Source organism: Pezoporus occidentalis, unplaced genomic scaffold (genome assembly GCF_034315485.1).
Source record: "Pezoporus occidentalis ecotype Australia unplaced genomic scaffold, CSIRO_AGI_Poc_V1 ctg115, whole genome shotgun sequence".
In the NCBI taxonomy this organism is placed as follows: Eukaryota; Metazoa; Chordata; class Aves; order Psittaciformes; family Psittacidae; genus Pezoporus; species Pezoporus occidentalis.
The window spans coordinates 1,605,203-1,621,938 of record NW_026912940.1 but is presented as its reverse complement, the minus strand read 5'-3'; the positions used below and the strand labels follow the sequence as shown (position 1 = coordinate 1,621,938).

Genomic DNA, 16,736 nt, shown 5'->3' with positions numbered 1-16,736 from the left:
CTCCTATAATCCTAGGGTGAAATCGGTGTGCTCAGCTCGCTCCCTGGAATGTCTGTACACCAATGCGCGCAGCATGGGAAATAAGCAGGAGGAGTTGGAAACCTGTGTTAAGTCAGGAGACTATGATCTGGTGGCAATTACAGAGACGTGGTGGGACAGCTCACATGACTGGAATATAGTCATGGAGGGCTATGTCCTTTTCAGAAAAGACAGGCCAGCCAGGAAGGGTGGTGGGGTTGCTCTTTATGTGCGGGAGGAACTACAATGCACCAAGTTCTGTCCAGGGACAGATGACGAGCGAGTTGAGAGTCTGTGGGTGAGAATTAAGGGGCAGGCTGGCAGGGGCGATACTGTTGTGGGTGTCTGTTACAGACCACCAGATCAGGGTGAGGAAGTTGACGAGGCCTTCTACAGGCAGCTGAGAGCAGCCTCACAGTCACAGGCTGTGGTCGTCGTGGGGGATTTTAACTTCCCTGATGTTTGCTGGAAGGACCACTCGGCAACCCAGCCACAGTCCAGGAGGTTCCTCCAGTGTATGGATGATAACTTCCTCCTGCAAATGGTGGATGAGCCGACCAGGAGAGGAGCGCTGCTGGATCTCACCCTCACTAACAAGGAGGGTCTGGTCGAAGCAGTAAGGGTTGAGGGCTGCCTTGGTTGCAGCGACCACGAGATGGTGGAGTTCAGGATCTTGTGTGGTAGGACTAGGAGAATACCAAGTAGAATTGCAACCCTGGACTTTAGCAGGGCAAACTTTGGCCTTTTCAAGCAATTGCTAGGGGAAATCCCATGGGCAAGGCTGCTTGAAGGTAAAGGGGCCCAAGATAGTTGGTTGACATTCAAGGACTGCTTTTTCCGTGCTCAAGATCGGAGCATCCCGACACGTAGGAAGTCAAGGAAGAGGGCCAAGAGACCTGTGTGGCTAAATAGGGAATTGCTGGGTATGCTCAAGTGGAAGAGGAGAGTTTACAGGTCATGGAAGGAGGGGCTGGCCACTTGGGAGGAATATAAGGCTGCTGCTAGAGGATGTAGGAAGACAGCTAGGAGGACTAAGGCCTCCTTAGAATTAAACCTGGCGAGAAGGGTCAAGGACAGCAAAAAGAGCTTTTTCAAATACATGGCAGACAAAACTAACACCAGAGGCAATGTAGGCCCACTGATGAACGGGATGGGTGCCCTGGTGACAGAAGATACAGAGATGGCAGAGTTACTGAATGCCTTCTTTGTCTCTGTCTACTCTGCTGCAGGCAGTCCTGAAGAGCCCTGTACCCCGGAGACCTTAGATGAAGTCAGGTCGACGGAGCGGTTTGCCTTAGTCGATGAGGAATGGGTTAGAGACCAGTTGAGCAATCTGGACATCCATAAATCCATGGGTCCAGATGGGATGCACCCGCGGGTGCTGAGGGAACTGGCAGAAGTCATTGCTAGACCGCTCTCCATCATCTTTACCAAGTCTTGGGAAACGGGAGAGGTGCCTGAGGACTGGAGGAAAGCAAATGTCACCCCGGTCTTCAAAAAGGGCAAGAAGGAGGACCCGGGTAACTATAGACCGGTCAGCCTCACCTCCATCCCTGGGAAAGTGATGGAAAACCTTATCCTTGGTGCCATCTTAAGGCATATCAAGGATAAGAGGGTTATGAGGGGCAGTCAACATGGCTTCACCAGGGGGAAATCATGTTTGACCAATCTCTTAGCCTTTTATGAGGAAATAACACGGTGGATGGATGATGGCAGAGCGGTGGATGTCATCTACCTTGACTTCAGCAAAGCATTTGACACAGTCTCCCACAGCATCCTCACAGCCAAATTGAGGAAGCGTGGACTGGATGATCAGGTAGTGAGGTGGACTGCGAACTGGCTGAAGGAGAGAAGCCAGAGAGTTGTAGTCTATGGGGCTGAGTCTAGTTGGAGGCCTGTAACTAGTGGAGTGCCTCAAGGGTCAGTACTGGGACCGGTATTATTTAATATATTCATCAACGATTTAGACGAGGGAATTGAGTGTACTATCAGCAAGTTTGCTGATGACACTAAGCTGGGAGGAGTGGCTGACACGCCAGAAGGCTGTGCTGCCATCCAGCGAGACCTGGACAGGCTGGAGAGTTGGGCAGGGAATAACTTGATGAAATATAACAAGGGAAAGTGTAGAGTCCTGCATCTGGGCAGGAACAACCCCAGGTTCCAGTATAGGTTGGGAAGCGACCTGTTAGAGAGCAGTGTAGGGGAGAGGGACCTGGGGGTCCTAGTGGATGACAGGATGACCATGAGCCAACACTGTGCCCTTGTGGCTAAGAAGGCCAATGGCATCCTGGGGTGTATTAGAAGGGGGGTGGTTAGTAGGTCGAGAGAGGTCCTCCTTCCCCTCTACTCTGCCCTGGTGAGACCCCATCTGGAATATTGTGTCCAGTTCTGGGCCCCTCAGTTCAAGAAGGACAGGGAGCTGCTGGAGAGAGTCCAGTGCAGAGCAACAAAGATGATTAAGGGAATGGAGCATCTCCCTTATGAGGAAAGACTGAGGGAGCTGGGTCTCTATAGTTTGGAGGAGACTGAGGGGTGACCTTATTAGTGTATATAAATATATAAAGAGGGAGTGTCACGAGGATGGAGCCAGGCTCTACTCAGTGGCAAACAATGATAGGACAAGGGGTAATGGGTACAAACTGGAACACAAGAGGTTCCACTTAAACTTGAGAAGAAACTTCTTCTCAGTGAGGGTGACAGAACACTGGAACAGGCTGCCCAGGGAGGTTGTGGAGTCTCCTTCCCTGGAGACATTCAAAACCCGCCTGGACACATTCCTGTGTAACATTATCTAGGTGTTCCTGCTCCGGCAGGGGGATTGGACTAGATGACCTTTTGAGGTCCCTTCCAATCTCTAGCATACTGTGATACTGTGTGATACTGCCAGGGATGGAGCATTCACAACCTCCCTGGGCAACCAATTCCAGTGCCTCACCACCCTTACAGGAAAGAATTTCCTTCTTATATCCAACCTAAACTTCTGCTGTTTAAGTTTTAACCTGTTATCCCTTGTCCTGTCACTACAGTCCCTAATGAAGAGTACCTGCCCAGCATCCCTATAGGCCCCCTTCAGATACTGGAAGGCTGCTATGAGGTCTCCATGCAGCCTTCTCTTCTCCAGGCTGAACAGCCCCATCTTCCTCAGCCTGTCTTCATACGGGAGGTGCTCCAGTCCCCTGATCATCCTTGTGGCCCTTCTCTGGACTTCAGGATTTAGTTTTTCTTACTTTTTCCTCTTTGCAGAAATGTTACTCCTTATAACTGCTATGTTTACATCACTGAAAAATTGTTTAACTGAAATTCAATCAGACAACACTAAGTCATCTGCAGTATGGGTTATTCTAACTCATCTTCACAAGCAAATGCTCAATGCTCAGAGGATTCACTATCAAATTTCAATGATCAGACATTACCATTTAATTGGATAATTATAAAGGGTCTTTTAAAGTTAAATGCACGGGTCACTTAAGTGAGATGATAGTTCATACAGCACCAAAAAAAGAGACAGATTGTAGTCACTTCGCTCTGTTCTGGACTGTTTTTAAACTGCCCCAAGAATGTCCACAAATCTCTTCCTACTTCATTTACTAAAATCCATTATGAACTAACCACCTTTTAATCATTTTTCCTCTAATAAAATTTCCTTTAAAAATCTTTTAAGATTACATACTAATTTTCTTTCCAGAACAAAATGTTCACTCAACCAGCTAATAAAACCAAGCAGCAATTCAACAGTGCAAAGCATCTGACCATTATAACTGAATTTGCAACTCTGATCAAGAGATTTTCAGACGGAAAAATAATATTGTATATGAACTATTCATTCTACACATTAGTCAGAGGTACACAGATATCCATCTAACAGACTTGGACTGCAATTCAATCATCCCTCTTACAGAATATCTACTCATTAGTAAAGCATTTGTATACTCTTAAATACATTGTTTAAAGATTGACAACGTTCAGTATTTACTACATAAATTTTTTTTAAACTTCATTAAGCAAACTTAAGCTAATGCAGAAGACAGGTGCCAAGGCAAAACTGAGCATTTCACTGTACTATGAAAGAAAGGGTACTTTACGCATTTCATTAACAAGAGAAATGCTAATTGTTATGCATGGTCCAATAAAACAGATTACTACTATAGTAATTCAATGAATGTGTTCAGATTATTTTTTCTAAGACATCAAGATCTCCATATATTCTAAACTATGATTTTTAGTGTAGTTGCAGAAGTAGACAAAAATGTGAAGGGGATAGAAAGATTTTTAAAAATTAAGTAGCTTTTTAACAATAAACATTAAAATGAAGACCAGATCTGATGACTAGGTTAAACTGACATTAACTAACTCAAAACAATTCCAGCATACAAGTAGAGCTATGCGTTAAAAAGATAAAAATATCCCTAAACCACAAATGCAGAAGATAGAGCTAATACACATGAAATGAGATGAGGAAAAAAAAACAAAACCAAAAACAAACCCACAAAATAAACAAACAAACAAAAAAAACAGCAATAGGGGGTTCTGGGGTTTGTTGTTTTTTTTTTTTGTTGGTTTTTAAGATAAATGAAATGCAAGACAACAACAAAAAAAAAAAGGATAGCAACAGCAAAGTGATTGCACTTATGCAATGAACAAGATTCTGTTGAATAAATTTCAACATGAAGTCTGGCCCTGATACTAATTTATATTAATGTCATGTGCAAATATATTCTACATCCCTGTTAGCAACCCCACTGAGTGGATGAAAGCATAAGGCTGGAAAGTGTCGTCTTCTTTTACGCTGATTTTCTTTGTGATTCAGCTGAGAATTAAAAACCAGAAAGACTAGCCTTAAATTCATCATGGCGGCTAAGAATAACATGCTGTAAAACTTTATACTAAAAATGGTACTATTCATTTCAAAGTTTTAATCTATCCTATTCTATGGTTAAACTAGTCAAACTGTAGCTCTTCATGAGCTATTCTTCAAATAAATAATATTTGAATACCAGAAGTCATTTCATACCTAAATACCTTGTGATACCTACTTATCCTATGTGAAAATTCATTTTTCTTCAACTAATTTTTTATTAGGTTTTTTCTTTTTGCATGCAAATACAAGCTATGGATTTCATTTTAAAGATAAACCAAAGGCAAAACCAGACTGCCATTTCACTTGTACAAGACAAATGTCAGTTTTTAGTGAAACAGTAATAGAAAACACTTCAGAGCTCTTAAAACCACACTGCTTTGTAATTCTTCTATGTAATAAGCACTTTCACATAATAACTGTAAAACAAAGAGGACACTTGACAATGCACTCTTCACACTCATGTTTCAGTAGCTGCAAGGCAGAAATCAATAGGTTCCTGTTTTCCTAGAAGTCACATGGATTTGTTTCCTTTCACTCAAAAAATGCTTAGGAAAAGCAGCTTCCCACCTTCTTATTGTTGAATAGTCTATCTGCTATAGTTATTACAGTCAAGAAAATTTTTATTATAAAACGACTTGTTAGATTCTATACTTGCTCAGGTACCTGGAAATATTTAGCACCCATCAGATAAAAGCAGGAATAATGAAAACATTGAACTATGACCTTTCCAAGCGAGTATCTCTAACTACAAAACCAACTGAAATTCATAAATACATGGTAAAGAATTCTAAACACAGTACATGCTTGTAATTGCTGAAAGTTTTTATGCATTCTTAATAACCATATCTCATTTGAGAAAATACAATTCAAAGAGGGGAGTTACTAGAATAAATTGCATTTTGCATAAGCATACTTTTAATGGCAAAGTTCTTGAAGAAGCATGATAGGGCAGGAAAGAAGTGTGAAGAAAAGGGGAGAAAGGAAAGCATACTGATCCGATTAAACTGAAAATGCTACACACTTATCTGACTTATGAAGTTGTGTAATTTTTTTTAAAAGTGCTACCCAATAAGCATGCGGACAAATATAAAGCTATGCAGTTATACAGGCAATTTTTACCTTCTCTAAGTACATGGTTCAGAAGCATAAGTTAAGTATCTTTTGTAATGCAAATTATAAGTGTTCTAGTAGTAGCTGAATTGTCTAAAGAGAATACAATACGGAATGTCAAGTTCTGTGTTTAAATGGGTCATTCTAATCATGTCTAGATTCAGTAGCTAAATCACCACAGCATACATGAAAACTGCAGTCAAGCTCAGACAAATTCTTAGATTTCGAAAGTGAACAATAAAATTACAATTACTTTTTTCCTTAAAAGAAACATTAGAAATGCTGAGCTTTTTTAACATGGAAGAAAAATATAAAATGTGATGGAGAATATGAGAACAAAAATAAATCTGAGGTATATACTGAAAATTGAATGGATTAGAGTCAGAGGAACCAACATTAAATGACCAAGTGGCAAGACTGCTTTATTTAATGTCTGGAGAAAGAGGAATCCAATTCAGAGTATAGGAAAAGCAGAGAGGCATCTCTGATGCTTATCCAAGTCCTTCCCTTTCCTTGCACTATTTATAAATGACATCCCAAAGGTGAGCACAGATGAGGAATACCTATATTTCCTAAAACCATCTGTACTGAGACTTAAAGAAGGTCCTGATTCATTATGACATTCTTATCATAGGGAAGATTCCAGCTTCATTCAACTTCAGCTCAAAGGCTGGAGGACTGCTCCTTTTCTCTCCCATCAGTGCAATAATACCATTCCTCACGCTTTTTCTCTTGCGCCAAGTGCAGCTTCTCTCACAACTATAAGAAGGTCCTAGTCTTCCTAGACACACCTTTTACTATCTATCTTTCCTGCTGAAAACTGCATCTCTTGCTACTTCCTCCCTTGCACTGGCCTGGCTGCTAATACCCTGTCATGCCAGTTGAACTTCCTCTTGTTTTCACGCTATAATATAAAAGAAATATACTCACATTATCAGTACTATTTCCCTCCTTCAGAAAGTAACATTTTGTAGCTCTTAAAATGGTACCTCCCAAATCCTACCAGACTCCATTTGAAATGCAAATATTCTAGAGGAAACCATGAGTTATCTATTTTTAGAAAATCCTTCTGCTGCTTCTAACAAAGACTTTTAGATCTGCATTCCCAGATTTCAATACCTCTGATACCTGAAGTGAAAGCCAAAAAATAGCCATTTTAACATTTTCTCAGAAGTAAAATCCTGTGCAATTTTGACTCTCAGGAATCTAAAAAGTGTATCTGGAGATAGAACTGTACCTTACAAATAATTAACAACTAACATCAACAGTCAGAGATCACTATGTTAAGTACTACGCATATATTTAATAAGATACAAGCTTTTATCCTAAAAGCTCTACAATTAAGCCTATTAAAAGTGACACAAAGACATGAGAAAGAGACAAGATAATAATACATTAATTATTATTAGCATAAAGAAGAGTCATAGCATACCATTTGCCTAGTCACTGCAAAGTATTAGCACAATCAAGCATTTTTTAAAAAGCATCTGAAAATGTTAATGTAAGTGGCTTCTCAGACTTATGGGGATCTCTCCTTTTTTCACATAAAGGGCAGCAGGAGGGAGCATGGAGGTATTTCAGGGAAAACTGGAACAGACAAAAATGTCTGACAACATTGGCAGGCCAAAAAGCAATGAGCTGAAAGCTCAAGCCCCAGTAAAACAGACTAGTAGATTTCAATCTATGAAGAATCTAAAGGCAATTTTTTTTTCTCCCCTCTCAACTGTGTTTATGATTTCAATGAGACAGAATCTGACTTTGTGATCTTGCTGGATTCTGTCCACGTTTACCGGAGATTCAAACACTCACCTCATCAGTAAGAAACTCCTTACTCAGACCGAAGTCTGTCAGCACCACATGGCCATCAGAATCAAGGAGAATATTCTCAAGTTTTATATCCCGATATATAATTCCCAACTGCAAAGAGAATAAAAGTCTTTCCAAATCAATGTAAACACATCAAGGAGACATTTTTTAATGTATTTAAGTAAAACACAATGCCAGTGAATTTCCTATTATTAAGGTAATTTGACCCTGAAAGTTGCACCTCAAAAAAGCACAATATTTAAATGTCTTTGAAAAAAATAACTTCGAGCAACTTAAAACTTCTTAGAAATTACACTATGCATTAATACCTTAAAACTTCTTAGAAATTACACTATGCATTAATACCTTAAAACTTAAAGGACATACAATACCCTTTGAATCTAAAAGTGACACAAAGCAACACTACATGCTGCAGACAAAAACATGCAGTCTTAATCTGGTGCACATGAATAGACACTCCATTAGGAAGTCTTTCTAATTATACAACTAATGTTCAGTTGCTACATAAAGTTACTTTGAATTTAAAACAACTTTAAAAAAATAGTTCTTCTTACTAACTTTATATAATGTAAAAAGAATACAGTTGTAATCCCACAAAATCAGGACAAACTTACTTTACCTTGTGGAGATGCTCAAGTGCCAAAACAATTTCCCCAATGTAAATTTGCACCTCATTTTCTGAGAATCTCTCTCTCTGTGAAAGGTGAGTAAACAATTCTCCTCCATTTATATAGTCTAAAAAGTAGAACAAAGAACCTTTTCATTTCACTTTCTGACAACTTAATTTTCTTACTGGAATATTGATAGGTACTTTGTAAGCTATTAAATAACATGTTCGGGGATCAGATGCTGTTATTTCATTGTAATTCAGTAATTCACCATGTTGTACAATACTCAATTTTCTTCTTAGAGGACTAAAGGAAGAACACAACCAATGTTTTAACAGACAGCAAAACTATAAAATAAACCTCAACTATCCATGAATTAGAAAGATGAGTATTTTCTCCAAAATTGGACTTTTAGTTATTCAGGAATATTAAAAAAAAAAAAAAGGAGTACAAATGATAGCTACAAACAGAATACTTTGTACACTCTTATTTTGGAGCAACAAGGCAGACTGACGTAAAGGCAATTCAGAAAACAGGTATTAGGTGAAATAATGGGCAATTACAAGTTTCACCCTTTGTAAGGTGAACTTTGATAGCAAAACTTACTGGAGAAGATTATTTCTACATATATTCCCTCATGGAAACCACACTTCGATTCTCTGCAGGCTATGACACAAGGGTTTTGACCTTTGACCACAGTCAAGGTGGTGGCGGTGGAGAAATAAAGTAATTTTTACAACAAAGTTCCACTGCAACACAAATATATTTTGTATGTACAGCTGTTTATGCTAGCATTGTACATTAAAGCCATTAATTTGCTATCCCAAATCCCCCATATTGTATTTAGAGTGTACATATACAGAGCAAGGAATGTGTTCCACATCTGACTTAACATTTCCTTCAGTATGGTTTCTAAAGATTCACTGGTATAATACATAAATCCATGGAAAAGGTCCAATATTGTTATAAGTAAGTAAATACCTGGAAGGAGAAAGCATAAATACATAAATTATAGACATTCTGATCTCTTTTCTCTTTTCAGTACTCCGAGTCTCTATTTGGGAAGGGGTATTAGTGGAATAAAAGAATTTGAAAAAGGTAATTTATCTAGATCAGCACACATTTGAAAAAGAAAAGACAATAAAGTATAAATAACCCATATTTTACAATTGCTTCCTTCTTAATAAAAAAAGCAAAACACACAACCATGAAGAAAACATAAATAAATAAATAAATAAAATTAAAAAATATTTCTAGTCAGTACTGCTAACTTGGTACAATTCAAGAATTGAACTTCCTGGCACTGCTCTAACGACTGAGACAGATATGAGCCAAACTGCCACAGGAGTGGCAGAACAAGCCTAATTCTGTTCAGGTTATAACACTAACCACAGCCCAGTGAAACAGTCTGCCTTCAAACTCTTGGTGCTAAATCAAATGCACCACTGACACAAGGGAAAAAAAAAAAACAAAACCCCTAACTACCAGTTACTTCAATATAAACTCCAGCTGACAGGTCAGATTGTTTTATTAATTTTTGTTTAAGTATCAGTAGTTTAACCTCATGTGACAAGCTTTGTAGAGAACTGGTTGTAGAGAAGTGGTGCTCACACGGATACAACGCTGTTCTTTCAATCATAGCTTAAAGTCAACCTAAAAAATGGAATCGTTTCCAAACCCTGTATTCGGGGAATTTGGCAGAAATGCAACAGCATGTCTGCACTTGATCCAGACAAAATTCATACAGCTATGGAAACTGACGGAACAAAAATTGTATTAAATATTGCACTGAGGCTCCAATTTTAAAACCTCTTCAAACTCAAATGACATGTTGCTCATTGTCGTGGTTTAAACCCAGTCAGGTAGCCTGTTCACTCACCCCCAGCGAGTGGTGCTGAACCCAGGACACTCATACACCAAGCTCAGCTACAAAAACAAAGGCAAAGACTGGTTTCCCAAAAAATTCAGAAGCCTCTGAAAAACAAATTCCAACACTAAATCGAAGAAATTATTTATAGAGATTTATATAATGAGATATAATAAACTTGCAACAAACAACTGGGTTTTTTTCCTGTCAGGGAAGGTATGAAGACCAGGGACAAAGAGAAAGTAGCTTTAGGCCATGTTATGTAGGCGAGATTTTCACTGTTACAAAAAGTGACTAAAAGAAATTTTTAATACCACCCTAATTATTCACATTTTTTGCTAAAAGGAAGGGGATAAAAGCACCTTTCTGGCCGCAACTGATATTCTGAGAATGGGTTCATGCAGTCTTTGTGTGAAAGCAAAAAAAAAAACCAACAAACCAAAACACCTCTAATGATACAACAGATCTGAATTTCTTACTTTAAACACCTTAACATTGTGTCATGGTGGGTGTATACCCAACCTGCACTATCTGCTATGCAATGCTCTTCAGAACTACTGGGCTTCCTCCTCTTTGACTCTTATGAGAATATAATGTAAGCTTTTAACTTGCCCTTCATGTAAGCAGTTCTTCTGGCCTTCTAATTATCCTTGTCACCTAAATTTCTGTATAACTGTGTATATATTTTTAGGTAACTACATCCATTTTGTGTGAGGACTGGTTTGGTTTGGTGCTTTTTTTAATATATTTTAACGGTATCTAAACTGCTTTCTAACCAAAAATATCTGGATTTAAAGAATTGTACTACAATATCTATAACACATGTTCACATTCTCATTTTGTTTTTCTTTTTTTTTTTCCAAAATTCCTAACCCTAACTTTAATAATGAAGATTTTTTTTTTCGTTTGTATTGAAGGTTAGCAACAAAGCTTTCAATGTACTTCTAACTTTTTGTGTCTTCAGCATTTTCCAGCCAAAGACAACAGCTTACAGATTTCTTTGATGTCCTACTCAGAGGAATTTGTAAGAATCCTTACTGAAAATGAGAGTTGAGAATCGCAAACAAATCTAGTGAATACTCTATTTAAGCTTGAGCTTCTCAGACACCTGTATTACCTCACTGCAGCAAATGAAGCTAAGGTATGTGTATAGAACACCTTCCTAAGAATTGACAGACAGTGGCATAGATTTATGTAACATTAATAAAATTTTATTAATTTAATGTCTAAATCAGCCACCTAATAAAGATTCAATAAATTGAAGTTACAAGCTAAAAGGAAGCGCAAAACTTGTACTTCAATTAAGGGACCATTCACTTCTTCAAATTTTTTACTCCAAAAATGTATTCTGCATCCAAGCATTAACCTGATTATTCACTTTCCAGTTCCAAATACTGTAAGTAAGCGGCCTTTTCAAACTGCTTGTAATTTTCTTACAAATACATATGCATACCAAACACAAAATTTGTTGCTGATCTGAAAGGTAAAAGTATTTCTAATTTTAGGGTAGTACCAACCCTTATGAATAAGCTGTACTTTCAGCATATAAATGTGTGATTTTGGATTGCCTCTTAACATCCAAAAATCAAAACATGCAGTATCTCAATACTCAAAGATCAAAATGTTTCATAAAAAAAAAAAAAAAAAAAAAAAAAGGTTTGGCAGCAAATGCATCCTGAACCAGTAAGGTTAAGAGTTGATTTTAATACTCCAGGAGCTGGAAAAAAAGTTCCTCATGATCAGGAAAAATCCTTCATCTTCCTGAAAAAGATAGGACTCTTCAAAAGCAACGTAACTGGGGAATAAAGCAAAAGGAATATAACTCTCTAATCTCAGCCTCTTTCCCCAAAACATTACTGTCCTAAAAAAGGATAGTGGTAGGGAATAGCAACATATGCACATATGGAAATTATATGTTAGTTGAAAACCCTAGCAAAATTCCTGATAAGTCTTTTGCCAGCCTTGAAACTGATGTGGTTCTTCACATCAAAATGGAAAGCAAATAGTAAGGATAGAAACAGAATAAAGAATGTTCTAATAAGGCTTGCCATCCAATAGTTCATTATCCAACATCTCCTGTAAATGCAGGTTTACAAAAGTTACTAGTAGAACTTGCCAAAATGAAGTATCACAATGCATAAAACAAACTGACCCACAATACAAGTATTTTCACCAGCATTTTACAGCAGGGAGCCATACCAACAAGATGTAGATTACAGTGTTGTAAGGAATTTGACCACAAAAAAAGCACAGTCATCTCTAACTGGCATTGCCCATGTTTGTTCAGAAGAAAAGAACTGCCTCACACAGTCTTTAAGAATGCAGCATTTCAGTGTTAAAATGGCATACTACTGATTAGCATAGTGATAAAATAGCCCTGTCCTCTCAGACAGATGACAACATTTCGAAAACACTGATCACAGTAAGGACAATATACAACATGGGTTTAGAGTGAAACGTGCAGTATGTTTGAAGGCTTTCTGCTGCTTAAATACTCCTTACTTTTTTTCCCACCAGCTAATCCTAGTAACAAAGTCACGTTTGGTCATCCCATCTTACTAATAACCTCTGTGCCACATACACAAAAGCAACATGCAGAAAATATAAAGTAACTCATTTTAATGCCCATACTCATACAGATTAAGAGCATTCACAGTAGCAGTTTGTCTAAAAATCTGTACAAAACTTAGGCAGCATATAATAATGGTTTAGAAAGTACAAATAAAAATTTCTTCTGCTAGTCAAGTTCAAGAAAACATTTTTCTGGTTCAAGTCCTTATTGTCCTATACATTTTTTTTTGATGCATATAAGTCACATATACTTCCACCCACCCTAAGTCAAAGTAGCACATTGAATTTCAAACAGGAAAACCACAAACACAGACACTGTTGCAGATTAACAGTATTTTACTTCCTATAGTCTCGCATGCAATCTCCAAACACACGGTACTTAAGACCACAAGAAAAAAACACCAGAAAATATTAAGGAGTTAAAAGAGCAGGGTTTGGTTGTTGTTTTTTTTGTTTGTTTGTTTTTTGATTTTTTCAATTAACATAAGACTTAAATCCTGAAAACTACTCACCTAAAATGAGATGAAGCTTTGTATCTGTCTGGAAGGCATAATGTAAAGTGACCAGAAATGGTGATTGCCTAATGTGCTCCAACACTTGTCGTTCTGTCCTTGTGTGTTCAGTTGTTTTGGCTTTTTGAACTATTGTTGCTTTCTTCAGTACTTTCATCGCATACAGCTTTCCAGCATCATGGCCACTTACTTTCCTTACTAGGAACACTTTTCCATAGGCTTAAAGAAAATGTAGGGAGACAGAAACAAAACAAAACAAACAAAAACAGTCACCTCCTCATACCACAGGTCTGGTTGATATAATTATTATTTTCAATTACTCACTGTTAAGCGTTACTCACAGTACCCATTCAGGCTAAAATCTTTCAGAACACTTTTGTTTCAGACTGGCATTTTCTGAGCAAAACTTCAACCAAATAAGCTTAGTAACTGAACACAGCAAGAGCAGGAAAAAAACAATCAGTGTTTCAGGATTGAAAAAACATCTAAAAAGCTTCCTTTGTAGTAACCTAAAACTCCAATACATAGAATTTAAGAAAAATGTATAGTTAAGAGAGATGCTATTTTTTTTGTCCTCAAAACAGTCTGTTCATATTTGCACAATTTACATTCTTTCATTACTGGCTTTACAGCACTGATGTTCAAAAAACTCACAGAAAAGCCAATGTATTTAGTACACAGGAATTTTCTGAGGCTCAGATACTGAACTTAAATGAGTATATCCTAGAGAAGATATCTCAAAAAGAAAGTTTTCTAAACAGAAGCAGTAAAAAGAATAGTCACCAGAACGACAAGGTAGTCTTCCCAGAGTTTTCAATTATTGAATCTACATGTTCAATGTGGCTAAAAATACTCTCCATACTGGAGTACTAAATGACAAATACGGACTGTTTGGTTGGGGTTTCTTTATAAAAAAGGGCTCCTGGGAATTGTACACAAGTAGATTTGATACCTCAGCTAGGGAAACCTGCACAAACAATAAAGGCTAGAATTAGTAGATACACAAACAAGATACTACATGAAAAAAATGTTACTTTTGTATATGATAATGATTATTTCTATTAATAATCATTCAAAGGAATCAGGAGGCAGGAACAATGATATGGTTGACTTATTTAGATTTCCAAGATACTTAAGTTCCCTTACCAAAGGGTCTTAAAAAACACTAAATAGTCATGGTTGCAAAGAAGAGGGTCCTCTTATGAAGAGCTATATAAGAAAAAAAAAACCAAAAGGTTAAAAAAAAACAAAAACAAACAGGTTTTTTTGGTGAAAGGAGGTCACAACAAGAATGATTCAGTCATCTATGAATAGTGAGGAAGCTGATTTTCTTGGTTTAGTTATTCATCCACTGCAACAGAAAACAAAGCTGACTGCTGAAAACTGTACCACAGTACCAAAATATTGAGAAGCTGAAAAATAAAATGGCAGATAAAATTCCAAATAGGAATATAATTAATATATTAATTTTATATATAATATAAATATATAAATAATAAATATATATAATACATAAATAATAATTAATTGTGCATAGAGTTATAACTGAGAAAAAATAATAATAAGAAAATAGAGTTACCAAATAGGTAACTACCATATAGATAGACTTTACCCTATGAGAAAACACCAGTGGTAATCCAAAAAAGCAAAGACAATATTAAAACTTCAGAGAAGTACTGAAGGGGAAAAATGATACAAAACATACTGACTTCCAAACCTTCAACACAAAACTAGAAATCCCTTATGCTCTGGTATGAAACTTTTGTGTGCTCATATCTTGAATGATGCACACCTTTTTGGTCTCTTTTCTTTCCCTAGCTCTGCCCTGCCCCCAGTCATAAAGTATAGAAGAACTTTAAAAAAATACAGAAAAGATAAAAGAATTCTTCTAATTATGAAGGGAACTAAGCACGCTTAAGACTTTTTTTTAGCCTGGAAAATAAAGAGTATTTAAGAATATGCTAAACAGTTAAAAATCAAAAATGGTATGAAGGTAAGTGAAGAACAATTTTTCATTATTTCCAGAAATAAAATACCTAAACTAAATCACCGGGTATCAAGATTAAGAAATGCCCAAAACACACAAATAAATAGTGGTTAAGCTGTGGAACAACTCTTCCATTATGCTGCTGATGTCAAAAACCTAGATGAGTTCAAAATGATTATACAAATCTTTGAGGGAGAGGAAAGTACACCAAGAACTGCTAAACACAAACGAGAATCTCTGGCTCAGGCAGACCCCAAACAGGATGCTACAAGTTCACTACGGAAAACACCGTTGTATGCCTCTCCACATTTTGAAGGATCTCCTTAAGCCATCATGAGAGACAAAAACCAACCAGCCGAGTGTTTTGTTCAATCCCGAGTGTTTTGTTCAATCCCTATAATTATCTTCAATTACTTTCTCAAAGACAATGCTCACTCTTCTCAAAATTGTAAATACAGCAGATAAGGTATACTGTCCTGACATGAGACACACAAATTTAGTTGGTCTTTAAAAATGCTATGGCATACACTGCTTCCAGTAAGAACTGGGTGGAACTCCAGATACTTTCCATTTTTTTCCAGGCAGGTAATAGAGTTACAAATTATCAAATTACATGTACTTTCTTCTTACAACAGAGTTCTGCTTCATTCAATATACAAAAGTGATACTGCTCATATAATAAACAACTCTTTTCAAGTTCTTTACCTGACTCATCACCCCCTAAGGAATCATGCTTGCCTTCTTTACAGAACTCGTTATTCTCAATACGAGCTTGCAAAAAATTTTTCACAACAAACCTCTCAAGAACGGCAAACAGGGTCAGGACAGGTTAGTGTAAACACATCTGTCTACTTTGGGAGGCAAATGGGAGATACCCAGGGCAATCTTTTTCAAGATGTTCAGTATTGTATCACATTCCCCAACTTTAACTGTAGTTAGGACATCTCAAGTGTACCTAAGTCAGATCCAGTGTTCACCAGCTGGTCATCAAGAAATGGATAGCCACATAGATGTAAAAAGCTTTTTTACTTTAGTAAAATAGGCATGGGCTATATATATATCCTGTCACAATGTACAGACACAAGTGATCTGAATCAAGGTTGTACAGACCATAGTACTGTGACCACAGTAATACTGTTATGCATATACACATTTTTAATGTTATTCACCTATTTTTTAAATATTGGATGTTAAATTATTTTTAGCATCTGAAAACCAGAGTTACTTCTCAAAAAAATGTGCATAATGCTTCTGCATTCTACCACCATGCAACAAAAACAGCATGGAGAATGGCCTTAGCTTGCATTTCTGAACTGTTTATGGGAGCAGTCCTAGTTTTCACTAATGTTCAGCTGAACTTCCTTGTGCCTCTCTGAAA

At 37.2% G+C, this 16,736-nt stretch overlaps 2 protein-coding genes across 7 annotated transcripts in view; one reads left to right on the top strand and one right to left on the bottom strand.

Annotated features, from left to right (window-relative positions):
* DGLUCY (D-glutamate cyclase) overlaps nt 1-16,736 on the top strand; it is a 185,476-nt gene that overhangs the window by 90,527 nt on the left and 78,213 nt on the right. The gene's annotated exons all lie outside the window — the stretch shown is intronic.
* RPS6KA5 (ribosomal protein S6 kinase A5) overlaps nt 1-16,736 on the bottom strand; it is an 84,590-nt gene that overhangs the window by 46,960 nt on the left and 20,894 nt on the right. For 4 of the 6 annotated variants that reach the window (XM_062638349.1, XM_062638356.1, XM_062638361.1 and 1 more), the window contains 3 exons: nt 13,372-13,590; nt 8,433-8,548; nt 7,796-7,903 (listed from right to left, as the gene is read on the bottom strand). In XM_062638349.1, the coding sequence (XP_062494333.1) occupies nt 7,796-7,903; nt 8,433-8,548; nt 13,372-13,590 (443 nt within the window). Of the gene's footprint in view, nt 1-7,795; nt 7,904-8,432; nt 8,549-9,402; nt 9,476-13,371; nt 13,591-16,736 lie in introns of those variants that run through there. The other 2 variants (XM_062638378.1, XM_062638386.1) reach the window with 2 other exon arrangements.